The sequence below is a fragment of the Struthio camelus genome, chromosome 20 (assembly GCF_040807025.1).
Source record: "Struthio camelus isolate bStrCam1 chromosome 20, bStrCam1.hap1, whole genome shotgun sequence".
Taxonomy (NCBI): Eukaryota; Metazoa; Chordata; class Aves; order Struthioniformes; family Struthionidae; genus Struthio; species Struthio camelus.
This window is the reverse complement of record NC_090961.1, coordinates 2,601,161-2,620,279: the sequence shown is the minus strand read 5'-3', so window position 1 is coordinate 2,620,279 and position 19,119 is coordinate 2,601,161. Positions and strand designations below refer to the sequence as shown.

At 48.9% G+C, this 19,119-nt stretch overlaps 1 protein-coding gene across 16 annotated transcripts in view; it reads left to right on the top strand.

The window, feature by feature from the left end:
- The window catches only part of DAB2IP (DAB2 interacting protein), a 267,258-nt gene extending 248,535 nt beyond the window's left edge, over window positions 1–18,723 (top strand). For 10 of the 16 annotated variants that reach the window (XM_068915273.1, XM_068915266.1, XM_068915271.1 and 7 more), the window contains 7 exons: window positions 71–272; window positions 934–1,112; window positions 2,804–3,674; window positions 6,636–6,788; window positions 10,934–11,136; window positions 12,715–12,802; window positions 16,134–18,696. In XM_068915273.1, coding sequence (XP_068771374.1) covers window positions 71–272; window positions 934–1,112; window positions 2,804–3,674; window positions 6,636–6,788; window positions 10,934–11,136; window positions 12,715–12,802; window positions 16,134–16,301 — 1,864 coding nt within the window. In that variant the 3' untranslated portion in view covers window positions 16,302–18,696. Of the gene's footprint in view, window positions 1–70; window positions 273–933; window positions 1,113–2,803; window positions 3,675–6,635; window positions 6,789–10,933; window positions 11,137–12,714; window positions 12,803–16,133 lie in introns of all 16 variants that reach the window. The other 6 variants (XM_068915265.1, XM_068915275.1, XR_011135661.1 and 3 more) reach the window with 5 other exon arrangements.
- Window positions 18,724–19,119: the final 396 nt, after the last annotated feature.

Sequence of the window (19,119 nt, the reverse complement as noted above, 5' to 3'; positions counted from 1 at the left end):
TGCCTGACTGTTCTGTTGACTATACCTCTGTTTACAGGGTTTAGCTAGATTCATATTCCTGTCTTGACAGGTTTGGCAGCAAAGAGGAATATATGTCCTTTATGAATCAATTTCTGGAACATGAATGGACTAACATGCAGAGATTTCTGCTGGAGATTTCCAATCCGGAAACCATCTCAAACACAGCTGGCTTTGAAGGCTACATTGACCTGGGCCGGGAACTCTCTACTTTGCACTCGCTACTCTGGGAAGTCATTTCTCAACTGGAGCAGGTATCTGGGGGAAATCGCAGGGGCAGGCTTTGAGGGAAGTGCAGTTGGCCAGTGCTGGGCATTTGGGCCACACCACACCACACACCTCCCACATGTCCAGCAGGTATCAGTCCATTAGCTGTATCTGTGCATAGCATAGCTGTTACTAACACTTAGCACTTCCACAGCCTTTGCCCATGCTGCAGAAGTAGCTTACTCTTCACATCTTTCTCTGAGGCAGGTGAGTATATATTTTTTTTCTGCTGTTTATCACGTTTTGGGGGGATGAGGAGGATGGAGGGGCAGATGGGATGAGAAAGCAGAGCTGCTGAACATCAGGCCTTTTGTCAATCCCAGCAGATTCAGAAGGCTCATTTTTAATTAAAAGGATTTCTGTCTAGAAACCTGGACCAGACCTGGCCAGAGCTGTCTTTTTTTCTGTGTCTGTAATATGCTTTCGGCTAAGAATGCTTGCTTCTTCCCACCCCACAGCAGCAAATGGCTTCTGGAGCCACATCCCCTGGGGCAGTCTGTAGCCTCAACAGTGCGGGTAAATGATGGAGAAAATTAATGCTGCTAACACACAGTTCACTGCAGAGACTGCCCAGCAACTGACAGATCCCACGGTTCTCTAACAAGAAAGCAAGATGTTTGTAATAATTCTACCCTCCTTTCTCCCCAGGGCACTGCAGCAAAACTTGGGCCTCTGCCTCGGATTCTGAGGGATGTCAATTCGGCGCTCAGTAACCCGGCCTGTGTGCAGGTCTCAGTCACAGCTGATCACGCTGCATCCACTCCTAATGCTGGCAACAGCATCTCTGCTGGACTACAGAAAATGGTGATAGAGAATGACTTATCTGGGTAAGAACATAAGAGGTGGCCTGGCCACAGACCAGGGAAATACCAAATGTTCAGCTACTACTAAAAACCAAGCACCTGCAGGGACAGGCAAAACAAGGTGTAGTGTGGAGTCACCTGATCCATTGGCTAGGCTTTCAGACTGCAAAACTGGCACTGCATGTAGTTAGTCGCGTTGCCAGTCAACGGGCAGTAGCGCAAGTAAGTGGCTCCATCCTGGATCCATCGTGAGCCGAAACAGGAGGGTTGATTGGGGAATCAAGAACTTTGTTGTGGTCTCCGCTCTTGGCGTGTGGTTGCAGAAACAAAATGCTCCCCCTTTGAGAACTTGAGGACTTGCTGATTCCATCCCTAGGGTGATAACTATCACCATTAAATTCATTAGGTCTCCGAGTGCGCAAGACGTATAGGATTGACCTTATCCAGGACACGTGCTGAATTTAGGGAGATCCAAGTCCAGACGTTTCTCTAACAGTCTCCAAGTTAGAGAGGCTTAATATTATCAATTCCAGTCTATTCTGTCCTGTTTTTATAATGCTGGCTATTTTTAAAGAGCAGTGATTCACAGACACAGTCACGCAACACACTTTTTGGCCTAGTTACGTAAGCGCTTTCATTCATAGGGAAGATTAGTCTATTGCAGACCTACAATGTTTCTGTTTGTGGAAACTGAAGTAGAGCCTACACAAATTGAAAGACTGCTAATAAAAGAGTTTGTAAGTGGAAACTACGTGTTATTTAACAGTTTAATTAGGAATGAAAGGCAGCAATAGAGCTGGACTTGCTGTAATCAGAGCTTTCATCTCTAATGCTTCCCAGCATGAGGTACAGTTATTTAAAGCTGTGGAGAATCTCTGACAATACGCTTTCTCCCAAATACTTGCTTGTAGTACACCCGTTTTGATCAGAGGCTATTCACATTAAGCTACTTACTGCAAAGCTCTTTCTTCTTATCCGCTCAAAATCAATATTGCCTGAATGTATCTGTTACAGCCGGAGGAACGGGTGGATAACCTTCAGCTGCTAGGATTTAGCTCTGCTGCTGCCTCGAAAGCAACAGCCGGAGTTGTTATTGATACTAACTGTTAATTATTTGCATTGCATGGACCCCTGGAGGCCTAGTCGTGGATCAAGACCCCACGGTGCTCCATGCTGTACAAATACTGGATAGCATGCCCCCAAGAACTTACTGCCTAGGTATAAAGCAGGGAACAAGAGACTGGCTGCAGCAAGTTGGAAGCAGAGACTATGACACACGCTGGAAAGCATAATGAGCAGATCACAGCTAGTGAGGCACAGCCTCTGGGAGCGCGTCCCTGATTGCCTCCTATGCACAGCCCTCTCCATCATGCACACTCACACCCCTTGCTCACCTGTCTATACCTGCTTGTTTCCTACAGGGTTGACCCAGGACTTCTATGCACTCTTCTGTCCTCCCTGCACTCCTGTTGCACTGTTCCTCTGCACAGGCAGGGCCTGGCCTGGCCTGGCCTGGCCTGGCCAGCTGGGGCAAGCCCTGGCTCTGTGCCCTGCAGGGAACTTAAGTTATGTCGCTGTTCCCATAAGGCTGCACCATGCTGATTTCTTCTGAGAGATAACGTTTTCCTGCTCCGGTGCAGCATTCACAACTCTTCTTTTTTTTTTTTTCTTTTTTGTTTTCCTCTCCTCTTCCTTATGCACTGACTTCCCCGCAGTCTGATAGATTTCACACGGTTACCATCTCCAACCCCTGAAAACAAGGACTTGTTTTTTGTCACAAGGTCTGCTGGGGCTCAACCCTCACCTGCCCGAAGCTCCAGTTACTCAGAGGCCAATGAGCCCGACGTGCAGATGTCTAATGGCAGCAAGAGTTTGTCCATGGTGGACTTGCAGGACAATCGGCTCTTGGACAGTGGAGCAAACGCACCTGGCACTGACTCCCTCAATGACAGTCAGTCATCCCTTGGGCAGCTGCAGGGCGTATGGACCACACGGACTCAGCAGAATAGCGTGACAGGCATGGCCACCGTGCGCCGCGTGGGCCAGACCCCCACCACGCCGAGCGGCGAGAGCGCTCCCGGCCGGCCTCAGCTCCTGGCACCCCTGTCCTTCCAGAACCCCGTGTACCAGATGGCAGCCGGGCTGCCACTCTCGCCCCGCGGCCTGGGCGACTCTGGCTCTGAGTGCCACAGCTCGCTCAGCTCCCACAGCAACAGCGAGGAGCTAACGGCCAACAAGCACGGCTTTGCTGCCCCTGCCAGCAGCGAGGACTTCACCCGCCGGACAGGGGAGCTGGCCCGCCGGCAGCTCTCGCTGACAGAGAAGGGTGGCCAGCCCACCATGCCACGGCAGAACAGCGCAGGACCGCAGAGGCGGATAGACCAGCCGCCCCCTCCACCCCCGCCTGTTACCCGGGGCAGGACACCACCCTCCCTGCTGAACACGGTTCAGTACCAGAGACCCTCCAGCGGCAGCATGATGTCCTCCTCGCCCGACTGGCCTGGCAGCGGGGCCCGCCTCAGGCAGCAGTCTTCCTCCTCCAAGGGCGACAGCCCTGAGATGAAGCAGCGTACGATGCACAAGCAGGTTAGTTCCCGGAGGATGTACCCAGCAGAGACGGCCTCGGGGGTTGAAGGGGCTGGGCTGGGGTCAGGCCCTGAACCTGGAGAAAAAATTGGCTGTGTGGGGTTTGCTGCAATGGGAGGGGATGTCGTGCTGGTTTTGAGTCACTGAATCAGTGCCAGCACCATGGTGGCATGTGCATATGGGGATGTACCTTGGCTCTTGCACCCAGCTTGGCCTGAGACGGAGGCCCTCCATGGAAGGGGGACACATCAGTGTTTGTTCTCTGCGTTCCTCCATTGTGTGGCGCGTCGGAGTGTGACTGCCACAAGGCAGAAGCTGGTGGAGCCATGAGAGCAATGGCAGCCGTGCCTCTGTCCTGCTCTACCATCTCGTCACTGCTTTGCCTCTTCATGTGCAGGCTGTCATCCCATGCCATAGTCAATCCAGCGCCATCTCACGGACTTGGACCAGGCCCTAATCTTCTCTTGTAAATAAGGAGTCTCCGTGCTGTTACTACTGTTCCATTAGAGCTGTGGTGCTCCTGGACGCTTCTATTTGTTTGCTCTTTTAGACCCTCCCATAAGGGAATCTGGGGAGGTGAGAGCAGCACGGAAGGAGTGTTTTTCCCATCAGGAGTGAAGTTCCTGCCGTGCAGAGCTCTGCAGTGCTTCAGGTCTCACAGCATATGCTGGTCTGCACAGAAATAGGTTCTGCTATTCATGGTGCTAAAAGTGAAAGCAGTGGGTCACAGGCCCAGGGTCCTCCGGTTTTCCTGGCATGGGTAAATTGTTTTTCTAGTGCTTATTTATTCATTTTTACCTTTCAGAACTAACCCTATAGAAAGTCAACACAGTAGGGACTCAGTGCCTAAAGGAAGAGTTTTAAAAGTAATCCAAATCCAGAGAACGTGGACAGCTGGCAGGAGCTCACTGCATTTCACCTCAGACACGGTGTTAAGGCTCCTTGTAAGCAGAACAGGGCGGAAAGAGCAACAGAGAGTTGGTTTAACTGCCACTCCTTTTCAGTGCCGCTCTGGAGGCCTTTGTCAGTGCTGCCCATTAAAGGCTGTTTTATCAGCCTGCTCTGGAGCTGTTCCGTGCTCACGGTATTGATTCGTAAGTGCTGACATTAGCAAGCATGCCAGGTAGCAGCATTTGTATAATGTGGATCAATACTCATTAGGTAAAGAGGGTACAGAGCTCTGCAAAGCAGCAGCCGGTTTGGTAGAAGAGTTTCTTCCAGAAAAAGAGAGCCGTGAACTCCTGGTGACCTTTGAAAAGCCCTGGCAAATTTATGTTTGCAAATCTTTCATCCACCCTCATTCTCCTCTCAGAGGTTCTCTCAAGAGCTCAAGTCCTGAAAATGCTTCTCCTACCATTAATCTGCATATTTGACTTTATGTTAGAAGCATCTGTAAATCATAATGAAACTGCTTGTTCATAGTCAGGAGTATGTAATGCTCTTTGAGAACAAAGTAATCCCATGTGGTGGCCATTTCAGTAGAATTCCCAAAACCTCACTGCGGCCAGTCAGAAGTGCTTCCCTCTACCTCTGTGAGTTCATCTATTGAACTGAGTCTAAAACGGGCCAGGCCAGATCAATCTCCTTTTTCACTTCTTCGGATAAGGCAGAAAGAGACAGAATGACTCACGCACAGTGGTCTGAGCTCTGTTAATTGGCAGTCTTGGACCAATGGTCTTTATGTTGCTGAAGTGAACCACAATGGTAATTGCCAGTGTTCCTCATAACCAAAAATCTGAGCAGTCGTCACAAGTGCAGTGCCTGAGCTGAAGGTGCAAGAGCGAGCAGAAAGCCACAAGTCAGGAGAGGATTTATAGCAAGTGATAGTCCATGAGCTAAGTCTGAAACTTCAGTTTGAGAATTCTGGAAATAGAAGACCGGACTGAAAGATGGCAGGGGAAATCTCCCAACCCAAGTGAGGTGATTAAAACCAGTCCCCACTCCTTCAGAGCGCGGGATCTCCTGTTCTGCACTGCTGCTGACTGGCTGGGTTTCTTTACTGTCCAAAAAGAAGAGGATGTGAACGGAGGAGACAGTCCCTTCCGTTTCTGACTTGTTAACTGGGTTCCTCTTGGCCAGATCCTTCGATACCATCCTTGTGTTCAGCCTGAGAAACCATGTAGCACAGTTTATAACCAACCAGGATGGAGGAGGAGGAGTTGCAGGTTCGCTTCTTCGAGGTCACAATGCGCTTGGAAAAGATCTAGGCAAAGGTGTTCAGTTTGAGTTTGCCGTCCCTGCCCAGACTAGGAAGGCAAAGCAGCGGCTGTGGCTCTGACTTACTGACAGCAGAGCAGCACTCTCGGCATGGCTCCTTCAGCTCCCATAGCTACATGACCAAACCTACAGATGAACTACTAAGACGCTGAGCGCTCGGACCTCTCCAGCGTTGTAACTGTGGAGTCTCATCCGAAAAGAAATCTTTATTTTCTGAGAAGGCACCAGCATGACCTGAAGTAGTGTTTCAGTTTGCAAATCCAATTTTGCGTATATGAAATCTCCACAGCAAGCAAAAAGTCGGCTCAGTGAAGCAGGCTGAAGAGTTGAGTGAAATCTCTGCTTGCTATGAATATACCATGTCAAGCCACTCTGCCTGCAGCTCTGCACCTTGACAGGTCATACCTTTCTGAGGTGACAACAGGACCTGTGTAGAAACTAGGGCCTGTTGATTTCAACGGGATGCCACTGAAGCGCCGCTTTGTAGGACTGTTCTGTGGGGATGGCAGAGGGAAGAACTGGGCCCACCAAAGGCTGTCTGACAGTATTGACCTAAAGTAACGTGAGGCGCGTTAACAGTTGTTCCTGTTCCCTGCCAGACCGCTCTGGTAGCTCAGACCTGTTCATTGCTGTTTGAGCAGCACGGGAGAGGGCTTGGTTGGAAGGATATTCTCTTTCTCTCTAGCTTCATGACCATTTCTGTTACAGGTTTTTCTTTTGTTATGGTTATATGTTTCATTGTAGGCCCCTTCTCCTGTGAACCCCAATGCCCTGGACCGCACTGCTGCTTGGCTTTTGAATATGAACATGCAGTTTTTAGAAGATGAAAGCATTGACCCAGATTCCAAGCACAGGGATAAGCTCAGGAATAAGGACGAGCTCAGCCAAGCAGAAAAGGTAAAACCTGATTGGATTGAAAAAAGTTTCTAACTAGAGAGAGGGTTTCCTCAACTGTTGTTCACCTGAGCACACTGGGGCAAGGCAGGCCGTGTGGCACCTCACTGCCCAGGAGAGGGGGGTGTCAAGCTGCTCTGTGCCCTGCTGCACTGCATTGCAGAGCACTTCTGGGGGAAGGTGTGGGAAGTCTTCACGTACTCTGTGACTCAAATTGCCTTCTGATGAAAGCAGATAATAAAAACAAGAGCCAGGAATCAAGTGCTGGAGCTGCTCTGGGACATCACCTGAAGCCAGCCAGCCACAGCCTGTTACTCCCCCATTCCTGTTCCCCCCTTGCTGGAGAGGAAGAAAGCTTAAAAAGCGAACCAAACCTGCCCAGGAAACAGGCAAGGGAGTAAGACAGAGGCAGGCAGCCTCATGCCTCACAGTAGGGACATGTGGCAGGAAGCAGCTTCCACACCAAAAGGCTGTAAACAGACCTAAAAATGAAGGCCGGATTCTGGTCTTGAATATATAGCACTGGGGTCTGACTTCACTGATATAGTGACACTGCTCCAAGCTTATAGTTATGTCATGCAGATTAGGGACTGGACAATCTGCGGATCTGTCGGGGAGTCATTTCCAAAGTATTCAGTCCGAGCCTGCATTGGTGGAGAGGCCCTACACTGCTGGAAGAATAGAGGGGTATTGCTTCCTTCCCTTCCTCCCCTCCAGAAAAGCCTGGAGTTGGGAGCAGCAGGGAAGAGACTGAGTAGGTCTGGGAAAGGGTCATGACATAGGGATAGACATTAGCATGCTGCCATCAGAGTTGAGAATGTCCCGTCTTTGTTAATTGCTTCTTCTGCAAGATGCTTTCTCAGCAGCCTGGCACTGCCAGGACATCTGCATTCTAATGCATTCTTCCCCATTCTGATTTTGCTGTGCTGTATTGCTTTGGGGCTGTTATCTGTTAACTTCAAGTGAAATGCCAAAGCCAGGTATATAGTAGGGACTGGACATACAAGAAGAAAGCTCCCAGCTTCCCCAAGAAAAATATGGCCGTTTGTGAGTTCAGCCCACTTTCTCCTGGCCCTCTCCTCCTTAGATATTCTTATAAAAACACACGCATGCGCTGATCAGATAGTAGCTGACAGAGAAAAAAGCTCTGTAACTAGCAGACTTTATTTCCAGTTGTATACAAATCTTGAATATGACTTAAGCACAGAAGGTAGAGCTCTTTTCCCTAGCAGAGACACCAGCAGGCAGGAAATGAAAGAGAAGGTGCTGTCAGGCTGGTATATCGTGCACTGGGTTATTGCTGCATTTGGTCCCTGAAGTGCTTCCGAAAGGGGGTTCAGCGCTCATTTGAATGTGAAGCGGAGATGAGAGTGATGGGTTTCGCTTTTGCACTGGAACTGGGGGGGTGAGGTGAAAGACCCAAGGGCCACACAACAAGATGCGTATGCTGGCCAGCTCCAGCTCACACCTGCCAACTCCCACAGGCAGGCAGAAGGCACTCTGGTACGGACACTGTGCATGCCAAGCGTTGTCACTAATCCCTTTTCTTGGCAACCTTTCCTGTGAAATGGGCTCAACTTTTAACAGGTGGGCACTCACATGGACTGCTCTATTTCCATGCCAGCCCAAGAGGCTGCTGCCCCATGGGGAGCGCCGGGCTCACCCCATCCTGTGCAGGGAGGGGTTCACCAGCACTGGGCCCTGCTCAGTCAGGGTAGACCGCGTGCAGATTATAAATTCGGACAATACTGAAGCAAGCCCCTCCCTGCCAAAAGTTCAGATGTAGCCCCCCCCCCCCCCCCCCCCCGCAGGAGCCTGGTATCTCATTGCCATGCAGCATCTTTTGTTACTTTGTTGTCATATCAGTCACTAGCATTAAATATCTTCATTAGCATAATCTCTCTCCCCATTACTATAAGACTTGAATGGTAACCAAGAATGAGACAAGTGTTCTAGAGACAGGAACGACTCCTACGGTCTCTGAGGCCTCTCCTGCTATCATTTGAGCTCACTTACGCTGCTCCTATTTTAAGGCTAGGGTAGGTATTCAATCTTTCCTGTTTGAGCAACTCCCTTCTGTCTGATTGTATTGCTTCTGTGCAACTGTATGGGTGTTTTGTGTTCCCTCCATCAGTCCAGGTTACATCTGCAAACCGTGTCTTTTCAGTGCCTCAGTGAAAGCTTTGCTTAAAGGAAAACCACAGTGATCTGTTGTGACTGTCTCTGCCCCGGCAGGAGGAGCTCATAGGTCATTCCCACTCTGCCTGCCATGACTCGAATACTTGGGCAATTCAGGAAGACCATCAGCACAATAAATTTTCAATCCAGATGAACTTAAACAAAACTTGATGAACTTGAACATAAACTTTCAATCCAGTTACTTTTGCTCTTAGCCAGCCAGTCAGTTTGTGGAGTGTTTTGATATTAGGAAAGCTGTGTGGAGTTACATGAGCTGGAGAGCTGGCTGACTGCTACACGTGAAGCAGCATGGCTGTGTTCGCCTCTCGCAAAGAGCTGATCTTCTGGTAAAACTCCCCAGCAGGACTCTCAAAATTAGGACTCAACAAGCAGGTTCATTGTTGGAATGCTCACACAGGTGGAGATGGCCAAACCTCTTAAAGGCCATGCTTTCAGCTAACGAATACAAGATTAAGCACATTTCTGGCAGTTCATGAATAACAACGTAGCCTTTTGTAACGTGCTTTGAAGCATATCTGAAAAATCTTCATGAATCAGATGGAATTTCTTATTGTCTCAAACACTTTAAACAGCTTGTCAAAATATCAGCTCTGTGCTAATTATTCTAAGGTTATTACAGTGGAGATCTTTTTAAAACAATTTTCAAAGATAAATTTTTGAAATTGAAGTCTCTTTTTTCTTGTACAGATATGCACTGGAGTTTTCCTTTATCAAAGCAAGTTGTACTGAATGCTGTGCTTCTGCAATAGCTGGACCCAGTTTTACTGAGTCAGAAAGCTCTCATTTTTTTGTAATTGTTTTATGTGATTCTTTTGCTGTTACTGATTTTAGCTCCGTTTGTATGATTAGTACAATCTGTGGGGTCTTGGTGTCACGCAGCAGCTCTTCTCCCATTGAACCCTGGTTTGACGTCTGATTGTGTTGTTTAAAATAACAGGCCACAAAATGCAGTACCACTCACTCAGCTCTTGCCGTGTTAGGAGCCTCCCTGACATTCACTGCCTTCCATGAGAGTTGAACCTGGCCCTGCCTCTGGTTCTGTGGGCTGCGGTCCACTAATAGCTGCCTGTATATTTGCTCAAATCCCTATGGATTTGAGCAAAAAAAACTATGGATGCTAGGTGGAATTAGAGCCACACAAGGGATGGAGTGCCGTCTGGCAGCTGATTGATGGCCTGCATGAGATGAGTTTGACATTCCCAGTAGAACGGCATTTACCCTACCAAAACCAATGCACCAGCTGACAACTGTGCTGGCAGTCTCGGAGGAGGGCTGGACTGCCAGCGTAGCCTTGCACTGAAGCAAAGCTTGCACTGCTATGTATTGTGCAGCTAGCCTGGGCTGCTAAAGCCCCAGAGCAGCTGCTCTGCCCTCCTTGCTTGGGGACTTGCCTGGCACTTCAGGAGAACTGTGACCACTTTGCTCTGAGACTAGACTGTCCTACGTCAGTTACTGCAGCCGCATCCGCTGCCTGGCGCAAAGAAGGAACTGGTGTTAACAGTTCATGCTTGGCCTTCAGCAACTCTGAAGCACCCTGTGTTTATTGCTGTAGACTGCAGAGCTCATGCGTAAACCCAAAACCCCACCAGTGCAGCTTTTCCTGCCTGTGTTTAGCCCTGCACTGTTAGTTTGAGGAAGATCCCAGATGCATTTGCCATTGAGTCACCCTACTGCATCCCCATGTGAAATGCCAAACTCTGCTAACAAACAACCCATTTTCTGAACCTGCCAGTGGTCTACCATCCCAGAGGAATGCGGCACAACACAGTGTGGAGAAGACTGAAGATGTGTCGGCAGCAAGCAGGGTTATCTGATACGGTTTCGCAGATAGGCCAGTGCAAGGAAGGGGGCAGGACTGGGTTACAGGGAAATCCTGGCAAGGGCAAAGCCTTACGAGGTAACATGCCACATGTGTTTTCTCCTCCTGTGTGTGTCCTTGCGTACTGTAGTACCAACAGGATCTAGTAGTGCTGCAGGACAAGCTTCGCATCTCCAACAAGAAGCTGGAAGAGTATGAGACACGCTTCAAATGCCAGGAGGAGACGACACAGAAGCTGATGCTGGAGTACCAGGCCAGGCTTGAGGAAAGCGAGGAGCGGCTCCGAAGACAGCAAGAGGATAAGGAGATCCAGATGAAGGGCATCATCAGCAGGTACAGGGAAGACGGGTGTGTGCTCATCACACACAGTGCTGTGGATCAGAGGAAGGCAGGCACGCAGCCCAGCTAGCAGTCGAGCTGACCCCTGCTCGGGAGAATTAAGCTTATTTGGAGGTGCAGGCAGGTTCCCCATGAGGGTTTGCCAGTGTTTGTTCCTTTCCTACCAGTCTGGATTACAGTCCCTGGGGGATTCCTAGGCTCAGCTCTGCAAACCCTGAATCTTTGGGTCCCACCCAACACTGTCACCTGGGACAAGCAAAAATTCTCATTTTCCTGACTCTCAGAGGCCGAACTTTGAGAGGGAACTGACAGCTGGCAACCAGACCGAGCTCTCAGGAGGATGTGGCAAGCTGGCTCTTCTGTTTCTCTCAGAAGTAATCTCATGATTGAAATGTTCTGATGTTTAGCTGAAGATCTCATCACCATCCCGTTACTCATAGCTATGAATCCCCTTCTCCCAGGCCGGGGTAATGTGTTTCTGTTTCTCTGGCACATAGTTTTTTCCAGTCCAGCTAGATTCATCCTTACCTAAGCCAAGCCAACTTAGATCTTTTAATGTGCCTTCATAAATTAATTGGTCAGCCTTAGGTCTCGCTTTTCACTTAAGCATTTGGGCAGTCTGTTATAGAGGTGCCTAGAGAATTAACACCCAGGAAAAAAATGATGTTGAAATACTGGTTCGTGTGTGAGAGGAAGTAGTGCATGTCCCTTTCATGCTTGAATGCACAGCTGCAGGTACCCGGAGCACCTCCGCGCATGCCTCAGAATTGCTGTTCCAAATGAGAGGGCTCAGCCTTGTATAGATGATGGAGGCTGCTATACAAGGCCTGTCCCAGCTGTAGACTAGCTTCTCTATTTCACAGACCTTGCTTTGTGCTTCAGAGACACACATCACCCCTTTGCCTCCTTGGGTGTCAAGAACTAAATGAGGAAGTGATCTGAATCATTCACCATGGGTGGCTGATTTAGACATGTGTAAGACTTAAGGTCTGGGCAGCTGGATGTGACAGAGACCAGCAAATGTAATTAATGTATTCTTGACACTGCATGCTTGCTACAAAAGGCCATTGCCTTTCAAGGCGTCTGATCCTGCTAAGAAGCGATCAAAGCAATCTTGCCTTAGTGGAAAAAACGCAGCCTCCTGGGTCACTGTCAAGCCGCGCGAGAGCTGGGAGTGTGCCTGGCTTAGCATGGCTGCAAGACAGAGTGAAATTGTCTGAATGGAGCAGATGAAGAAATGAATGCTCTGTGGTGCACACAGGGCACTCAGCCATACCCTAAGCTGTCGCTGCTCTTTCTTTGGGGGTGCTTTGGATGTGCTGGGGGTTTTTTTCTTTTTTTTTTTCTCGTAAAGAAGATGATAGCTTCTCACAAAGCCACCAGCTCCAAACCAACCTTTACTATAAGGAGTCTGGGGAGGTGAGAAGTTACAAGGCTACAGGATTCTTTCCCCTACCCCTCCTCCTCGCAGCGCTCAGATTAGCTCCTTAGCAGTACAAACCACTTTCCAAACAAGGGCTATGTGCTCAGCATCCTAAAAGCATATGTTTTTCTTGCCTGTTCTACTGCCAGACTGATGTCAGTTGAGGAGGAATTAAAGAAAGACCATGCAGAAATGCAGGCTGCTGTGGATTCCAAACAGAAGATTATTGATGCACAGGTGAGTCCCTGATATCAAGACCTGCAGCAAATTTCAGGGTAAGTCTACCAACATGCAACCCTCCTGCCATGCAGCAGTGCCAGGTCAAGCATGGCAAGACTGCCTGGCATGGCACAAGGTAGCACCAAGTGGAAGTCAGTGAAAGAGCACGTCGGACTTAACCATGATGCTCTTTATGGTCACAGCATTTGTATTTGTACAGCTGTTTCCAGCCTTGGAGCTTGGCAGGCAACACAGAGGATGTGGGGAGTGGCAGTATGCAAAGCAGGGAAGAAACTGCGGGAGTAAAATCTTGAGAAGGGAAAGGTGTGACGGAAGGGCCAAGGAAATTCGCTGTGAGGGTGACAGAGCATTGGAACAGGTTGCCCAGAGAGGTAGTGGAGTCTCCTTCCCTGGAGATATTCAAAACCCGTCTGGATGTGATCCTGGGCAATATGCTCTAGGTGACCCTGCTTGAGCAGGGAGGTTGGACTAGATGATCTCCAGAGGTCCCTTCCAACCTGAACGATTCTGTGATTCTGTGAAATGGCACACAGGAGAAGAGAGTGCACGCGTCAAGCTGGGACGGAAAGGGAGATTTGTGGGAGGTGGGTGATCTGCAGGATAAGAAGGGAGCTGACAGGAAGATGAAAGGCCTGCAGCTAAGAAGGAAGGTGGGATGGTGACAGTACTAGATGATTTGCCTTATGCAAAAGGTCAGCATATAGGAATAAACACCCCCTTCCTTGCAGGGATGGCCATAGTCACATTCATTCAGTTTGTGGAAGGACTGACCCTCGTTGACTCAGGACCTTGAGGTCCCCAGCTCTAAAACTACAACGAGCATCTTTGCTTGGGATTCGTTTTTCACGGCTTCCTGAGCTGACGAGAGCAGCTGCCCCGTTAGGGTTTTATGCAGATACTTTCACAAAGCTCTAGCTACAGGTGTAGGCCAAAACGAAGGCGAGACCTGGATTTAAATCCTGAGTAGTGTTTCTCAGCCCAAAGGCTCTTTCTAGTCTCTCAGACTAGAAAGGCTCTAGTCCTTCTGGTCTTTCTCATTCTCTTGGACGTGCGAAGTGGCTTGGCTGGAAGCAGGGCATTATATTAAGTTGCACACTGTGGAGAGCGCAAAATGACCCTGCTGGTTGCTGTGCATCGCCTACCCTTGGTGATGGCACAGGCCCACATGCACGTAGGGATTAGAAGACCACCTCAGTTCCACAGATCGAGCTCACTTAGCCTCATAGAAACATTTAGAGGCCTGAATGCTAGAAGCTTGCCTTGCTCCAGCCCTCCAGACAGTGAGCCAGTTTCCTGCCCTAGGAGCACCTTTTGCTTCACTACTGAAAATCTGTCCGAATGACGCTCTGCTCTTTATCAACTGGCCAGAGGCAGGCATGGTTCCCCTGGGCAGGCTCAGAGCCTGCACAGGTCTAGTAAAGCTTGAAGGACCTGGATGCAAGGAATACAGAGGCTGGCCAAAGTAAAGCCAATATACTCTTCAGGCTTGGGGTTGTGGCTTGCAGAATTAGGAAGCTCAACTAGCTCTACGGATGGCAATGACAGACAGGAAATTGGATTATGAGTGCAAAAACTGCGCTTTGGAAAGAAAATCTGAAACTATGGTCCATACTCTCTTAATTTGTCTAGGCAGAGATCAATATTTTATCAGCAGCTAGACTTTCCTGCCGTTTGCAGTGCTACTGTATTCTAGCATTAGTTTTAAGGACCTTATTAATCAGTTGTGAGTCACCAGTCATGATTAATTTACTGTATAGCTAATTAAAAAGGAGATGAGAGAGTAGCAAACTTCTTGAAAAAGAATCACTGCTTTTCTGTAATTTGTTCAAAGCTGATTTGAACAAATCGGCATGCTCACTTCTGCACTCAGGCAAAGCCTAGCAGATCACGGGGAGCCTGTTACTGGGATCTGTGCAGACTGAGGACTGCCCACAGCCCTCACCGGTCTACCCTGTACCTGGCTATGCATGCCACCTTGTGTGTTACATGTGAGGCTGTCACCATGACCCCAGTACAATCAATAGCTTTTAGCTTTTTGACAGCTCAGGCTGTACAATAATGTCAGGCATATTCATATAGAAAGTTATGCACAGACAAATTGTCCCTTTTAGGCGTTTTTACTCCCTCCTGCTAATGGGCAGACAAAGGAAAGTGACTTACTTGTTCAGTGTCACAAAGAAACAGCAGTGGCAGGATCAGACTGCAACACAGAAGCTTTTGCTCCTAGCCGTATAATATTGGAGAGTACCTGTAACAGTAGTCAGTGAGCGTAAGGAACGTGCCATCACAGATGTCCTGGGAGGCCACAAGTTGTTCAAACTATTAATTTACACTAACAAAATCAATTAAATGCTGACATGAATAACCATCCTGGGAGGGAGCTAGATTTTAGAAGAGGAATCTGACTCTCATTCTAACGGCTGCAAAGAGGCTAGAAACAGTGCAATGAATTTCATAACTGAACAAGTAGAGAAACTGCTTTATCTCTCTTTTGTTCAGGATCAATTAGAACATGACGATAAAATGGATTTAGCTCTAATTCCACTTGTTTAAAAGCCTGATGCATTAAAAACCTCCATAGGCCAGGCACCTAACCATGGAGAACTAGAAAGATGCTCTGTTAAACAGCATCACTTGGGACGGAAGCAAATTTGACAGGGATTTCCTGATGCCAAAGCCATTCTCAGAATGGGATTGAGGCTAGACCTAACCTTCTGCCTAACATCACTACGAGAGTCATATACGAACTGGGGTATTATACCCTACAGCAGTTGCTGCTTTTCTGAACTGGCCCAGATAGTGGTGTGCTGTAGTTAGCTGAGGATGGTATTCTTTAAAAAAAAAAAAAAAAAAAAAAAAACTTCCCAAACCAGATTTTTAGAGGCTTTCAGTCTGGCCTCCCAGAAGGGAACATACATAGGCTTTGCATGAGCCCATCACAGCTCAGTGGAGCTCACAGCCAGGGTACAACCGCAGTCTGACTGAGGCTTCTGGCTGAGACATGGTCTGCGTCTTGCCTGCCTGGAGCACTGGTAAAGCTCACTTGCCTCTGCTTGCAAAGATGATTGCTTGGCAAGCAGCCGGGGGGGAGGGAGGGGCGGGGAGGGGAGGGGGGGACATGGGCTAAATACATTTGCAGACCTGTTACTAGCAGTAGGTTTCAGGAGCTTATGTCCTAAAAAACAGCAAAAACACCTAAGAATGTCAAAGAAGGCGGCTCCTGGTTCAAGAGGATTCTGGTTTGCCATTCTGGAACTAGCCCTGGCATTGCCGAGTCAGGTCTCATGCATTGCCACTTACAGTTCGCCCTCTGCCTATTTATTTGCAGGAGAAACGCATTGCTTCACTGGATGCTGCCAACGCACGGTTAATGAGTGCCCTTACTCAGCTGAAAGAGAGGTACAGCATGCAGACACGTAATGGGATCTCCCCCACAAACCCAACTAAATTGCAGATTACAGAGAATGGAGAATTCAGAAACAGCAGTAATTGTTAACCCATGGAGGGCGCTGCCGCAGGAGAGGAGGCCTGGCCAGACAGACCGTGCAGCAGCAGGTGTGAGCCGCGGCTTCAAAGAACGGCTGCTCTCCCTCCCCCCCCCCTCCCAGAGAAACCAGCTCCTTACTGCGGACGGCGCACTTGACTGAGCCTTTGTGGGAGAGGCTAATGCCAGCACATTGAGGGGACGAAAGACCGAGTGTGAGATGAGTGGCATAAGGAAATACCATATATTTGAGAATCGCTGTCACTGTTGGATTTAAATCAGTGTTTAACGTTTAAACAAAGTAACCTTTTCCTTCCAAACTGCCCAAAGGATATGCCTCAACCCTCCCAGCAAGGAATAATACCCTTGTCATTGCAGTAAGCAAAATAAAGGGAGCTGGGCAGAGCCAGTGGCAGGCAAGGCCCAGTCAGTCTAATTAAAGTGTGTTCAATAGGTAGGTTGGTGGCACTAACAGCTCAGGGTAGAATGAGAAGGTAGTGCTGGGACAGCAGCGCAGCGTAGCCCCAGGGGCAGCCGAGTGCCCGCAACACGGCTGTACTAGGGACTGGCAGCTTGACTGACCCTGCCTGTGACGACTCCTGGAGCGCAGCCCTCACTCCTCAAAACAAACCCTGAGCCCAGCAGTCTTGTCTCAGCTGGCTTTCCTAAGGCCTGACATTTACAGGGTGTGACTATCAGCAGGGCATTTACACAGCTCATTAGTGTTTAATTAACAGGGAGTGCAGTCCAGGTGAGCAATCAGGGCTCAAGGTGGTAGCCAAAAGAGGCGCTGCATGGACAGCCATGGTGTCAGGGCATTGGAGAAGGCTACGACTAGTACTGCCAGGGCTCCTCTGGTGGTCACTGGGCAGCCCCGGGGGGCTGGGGGGGGAGCATGCTCAAGGCCACTGCACGCAAGCGGAGGGGAAGGGAGCTGGCATCTGGCAAGCAGCGTCTCAAGTCTTCTGTTTCTCCTCTCTCACGAATAACGGGGAAAAGGAAGGGGAGTAATTCCAGCACTTTGTGCCCCCATATGTCTAGCTACAGAATGAAGTAACTGTTGCCCGAGCTTGGCTCCTGAGCTGTGAATGAGGCACAGGGGCTGGAGTTTGTGTGCCAGAGGGGGAAATGAAGGGCTATGTGAAATGGCCAGCACCTTGCTTGACAAAGGGTTCGTTATGGGGAGGTAATGCTCTGTGTAGCGTGGTTTTTTTGGTTTTGTTTTTTGTTTTTTTTTAAACTAATTCTGGGGAGAAAAACAGGCAAACAAACAAGAAAAGCCCTGAAGAAGCATGAAGATCGGTAATTGTATTTCTTTTCTTTCACAGTATGCATTAGAAAAAAAAACAGCCCATTTTCTGGAATACTGTCCTCTTTAAATTGGGAATGAGCACTGCATGGAAATTAACCGGCTCGAAGAATGTAAAACTTGGTCGTAAGGGAGTAACCAACAAGAACAGCAGCCACCACCGAAAGCCCCCCTTGTCAGGAAGCACTGTGCAGGCATAAGCCAGGATTAGACTTTCCTAACTGCTGAAACATGCAGATTCAGCACATTCAGACATGTTTGTGCTCAGCAGAAGGGGTCACCTCCTTAACGGGGGATTGTGCCGCTGACCTGCTGCCACGGTGTGTTTGTTGGTTTGTGTTTTTTAAGTTAGTACTTCATGATTCCCAGTCTCAGAGCAGGTCACGCATACCAAGAGCCAGAGAGATTTCTCTGAGATATGGATAACAGTGTACAGTGTACAGGACATGTACCTATTCCTCCCGCTACAGTTTAATATACTGCTGAATGCTTGTCCTAGCTCCTCCTGCCACGTGTAAATGTACAGTCAAAGGGCCTAGGATGTTCACTGAGCTCTGCACAGCTTAGGTGCCATCTCCAAACTCACAGTACCTAGGCTGCCTGAGCAGGATGCTGTTTTCCAGTGAGCGCTGCCTTGCTATGCTGCCCCACAGCCATTAGGCTCATTAACAGCATTCTTCCCACCGATGTTGTTTTAAAAATTAAAGATGCTTTTTTCCAAAAAGCTTTTCTGTTCCCTGGAAACCCTGGGCCGAGTCCGGTGAGGCTGCACCTGCTGCAGCTCCGGTCCTTGGAGGAGCAAACATGTTGCTGTGCACTGAGGTTCCACACCCAGCCATCGCCGGCAGAGCGGCACAGTCACAGAGCAGACCCCAAAAGGAGCGCCTCAGAGGAAAGTAATAACTAAGCATTTATGGCATTACAGTCACCTTTGCATTTTGGAAAACTAGCACAGATGGCTTTGAAGAAGCTCACAAAACTGACAAGGTTACAACTGGAGAAAGACCCAGACAGGTTAGGAGATACCCAGGGTACTGTGAACAGTTTGGTACGTACACTTACATCTGCCATTGTCTCAGAGTCAAATACATTGTAGAACCCTGCAAAAAGACTATTTTAAACTGCCATTGCCCGAGATGTATTTTTAGAGCTGATTGTTTTTAAGTTCTGAAATATTTGTGTTGCAAGAGACGGAAGTTTTCTCAAGAGAAAAATAACAGGGCATTGGGGGGGAGGGGGGGGGTGCCCCACCAGGAACATGTTTCCATTCATACACAGAAGTAATTGTGGGATGCAAAGTCAGTGTTCTCCATAAGAGCTGGAAAAAGAAAACACCCTCAAAACAATTGTCCAGTACTGAAGCTAACACAGGTTTAATCTTCTGTTCAACCACAAACAAGCTAAGGCACTGCCCCCCCCCCCCCCCCCCCCCCAGATCTCCACCCTCCCCTCCCCTCCCCTCCCCCCCAAGAAACTTCTGGTCACCCTCAACCTTGCAAAGCGATGAATGCACACTGTTCT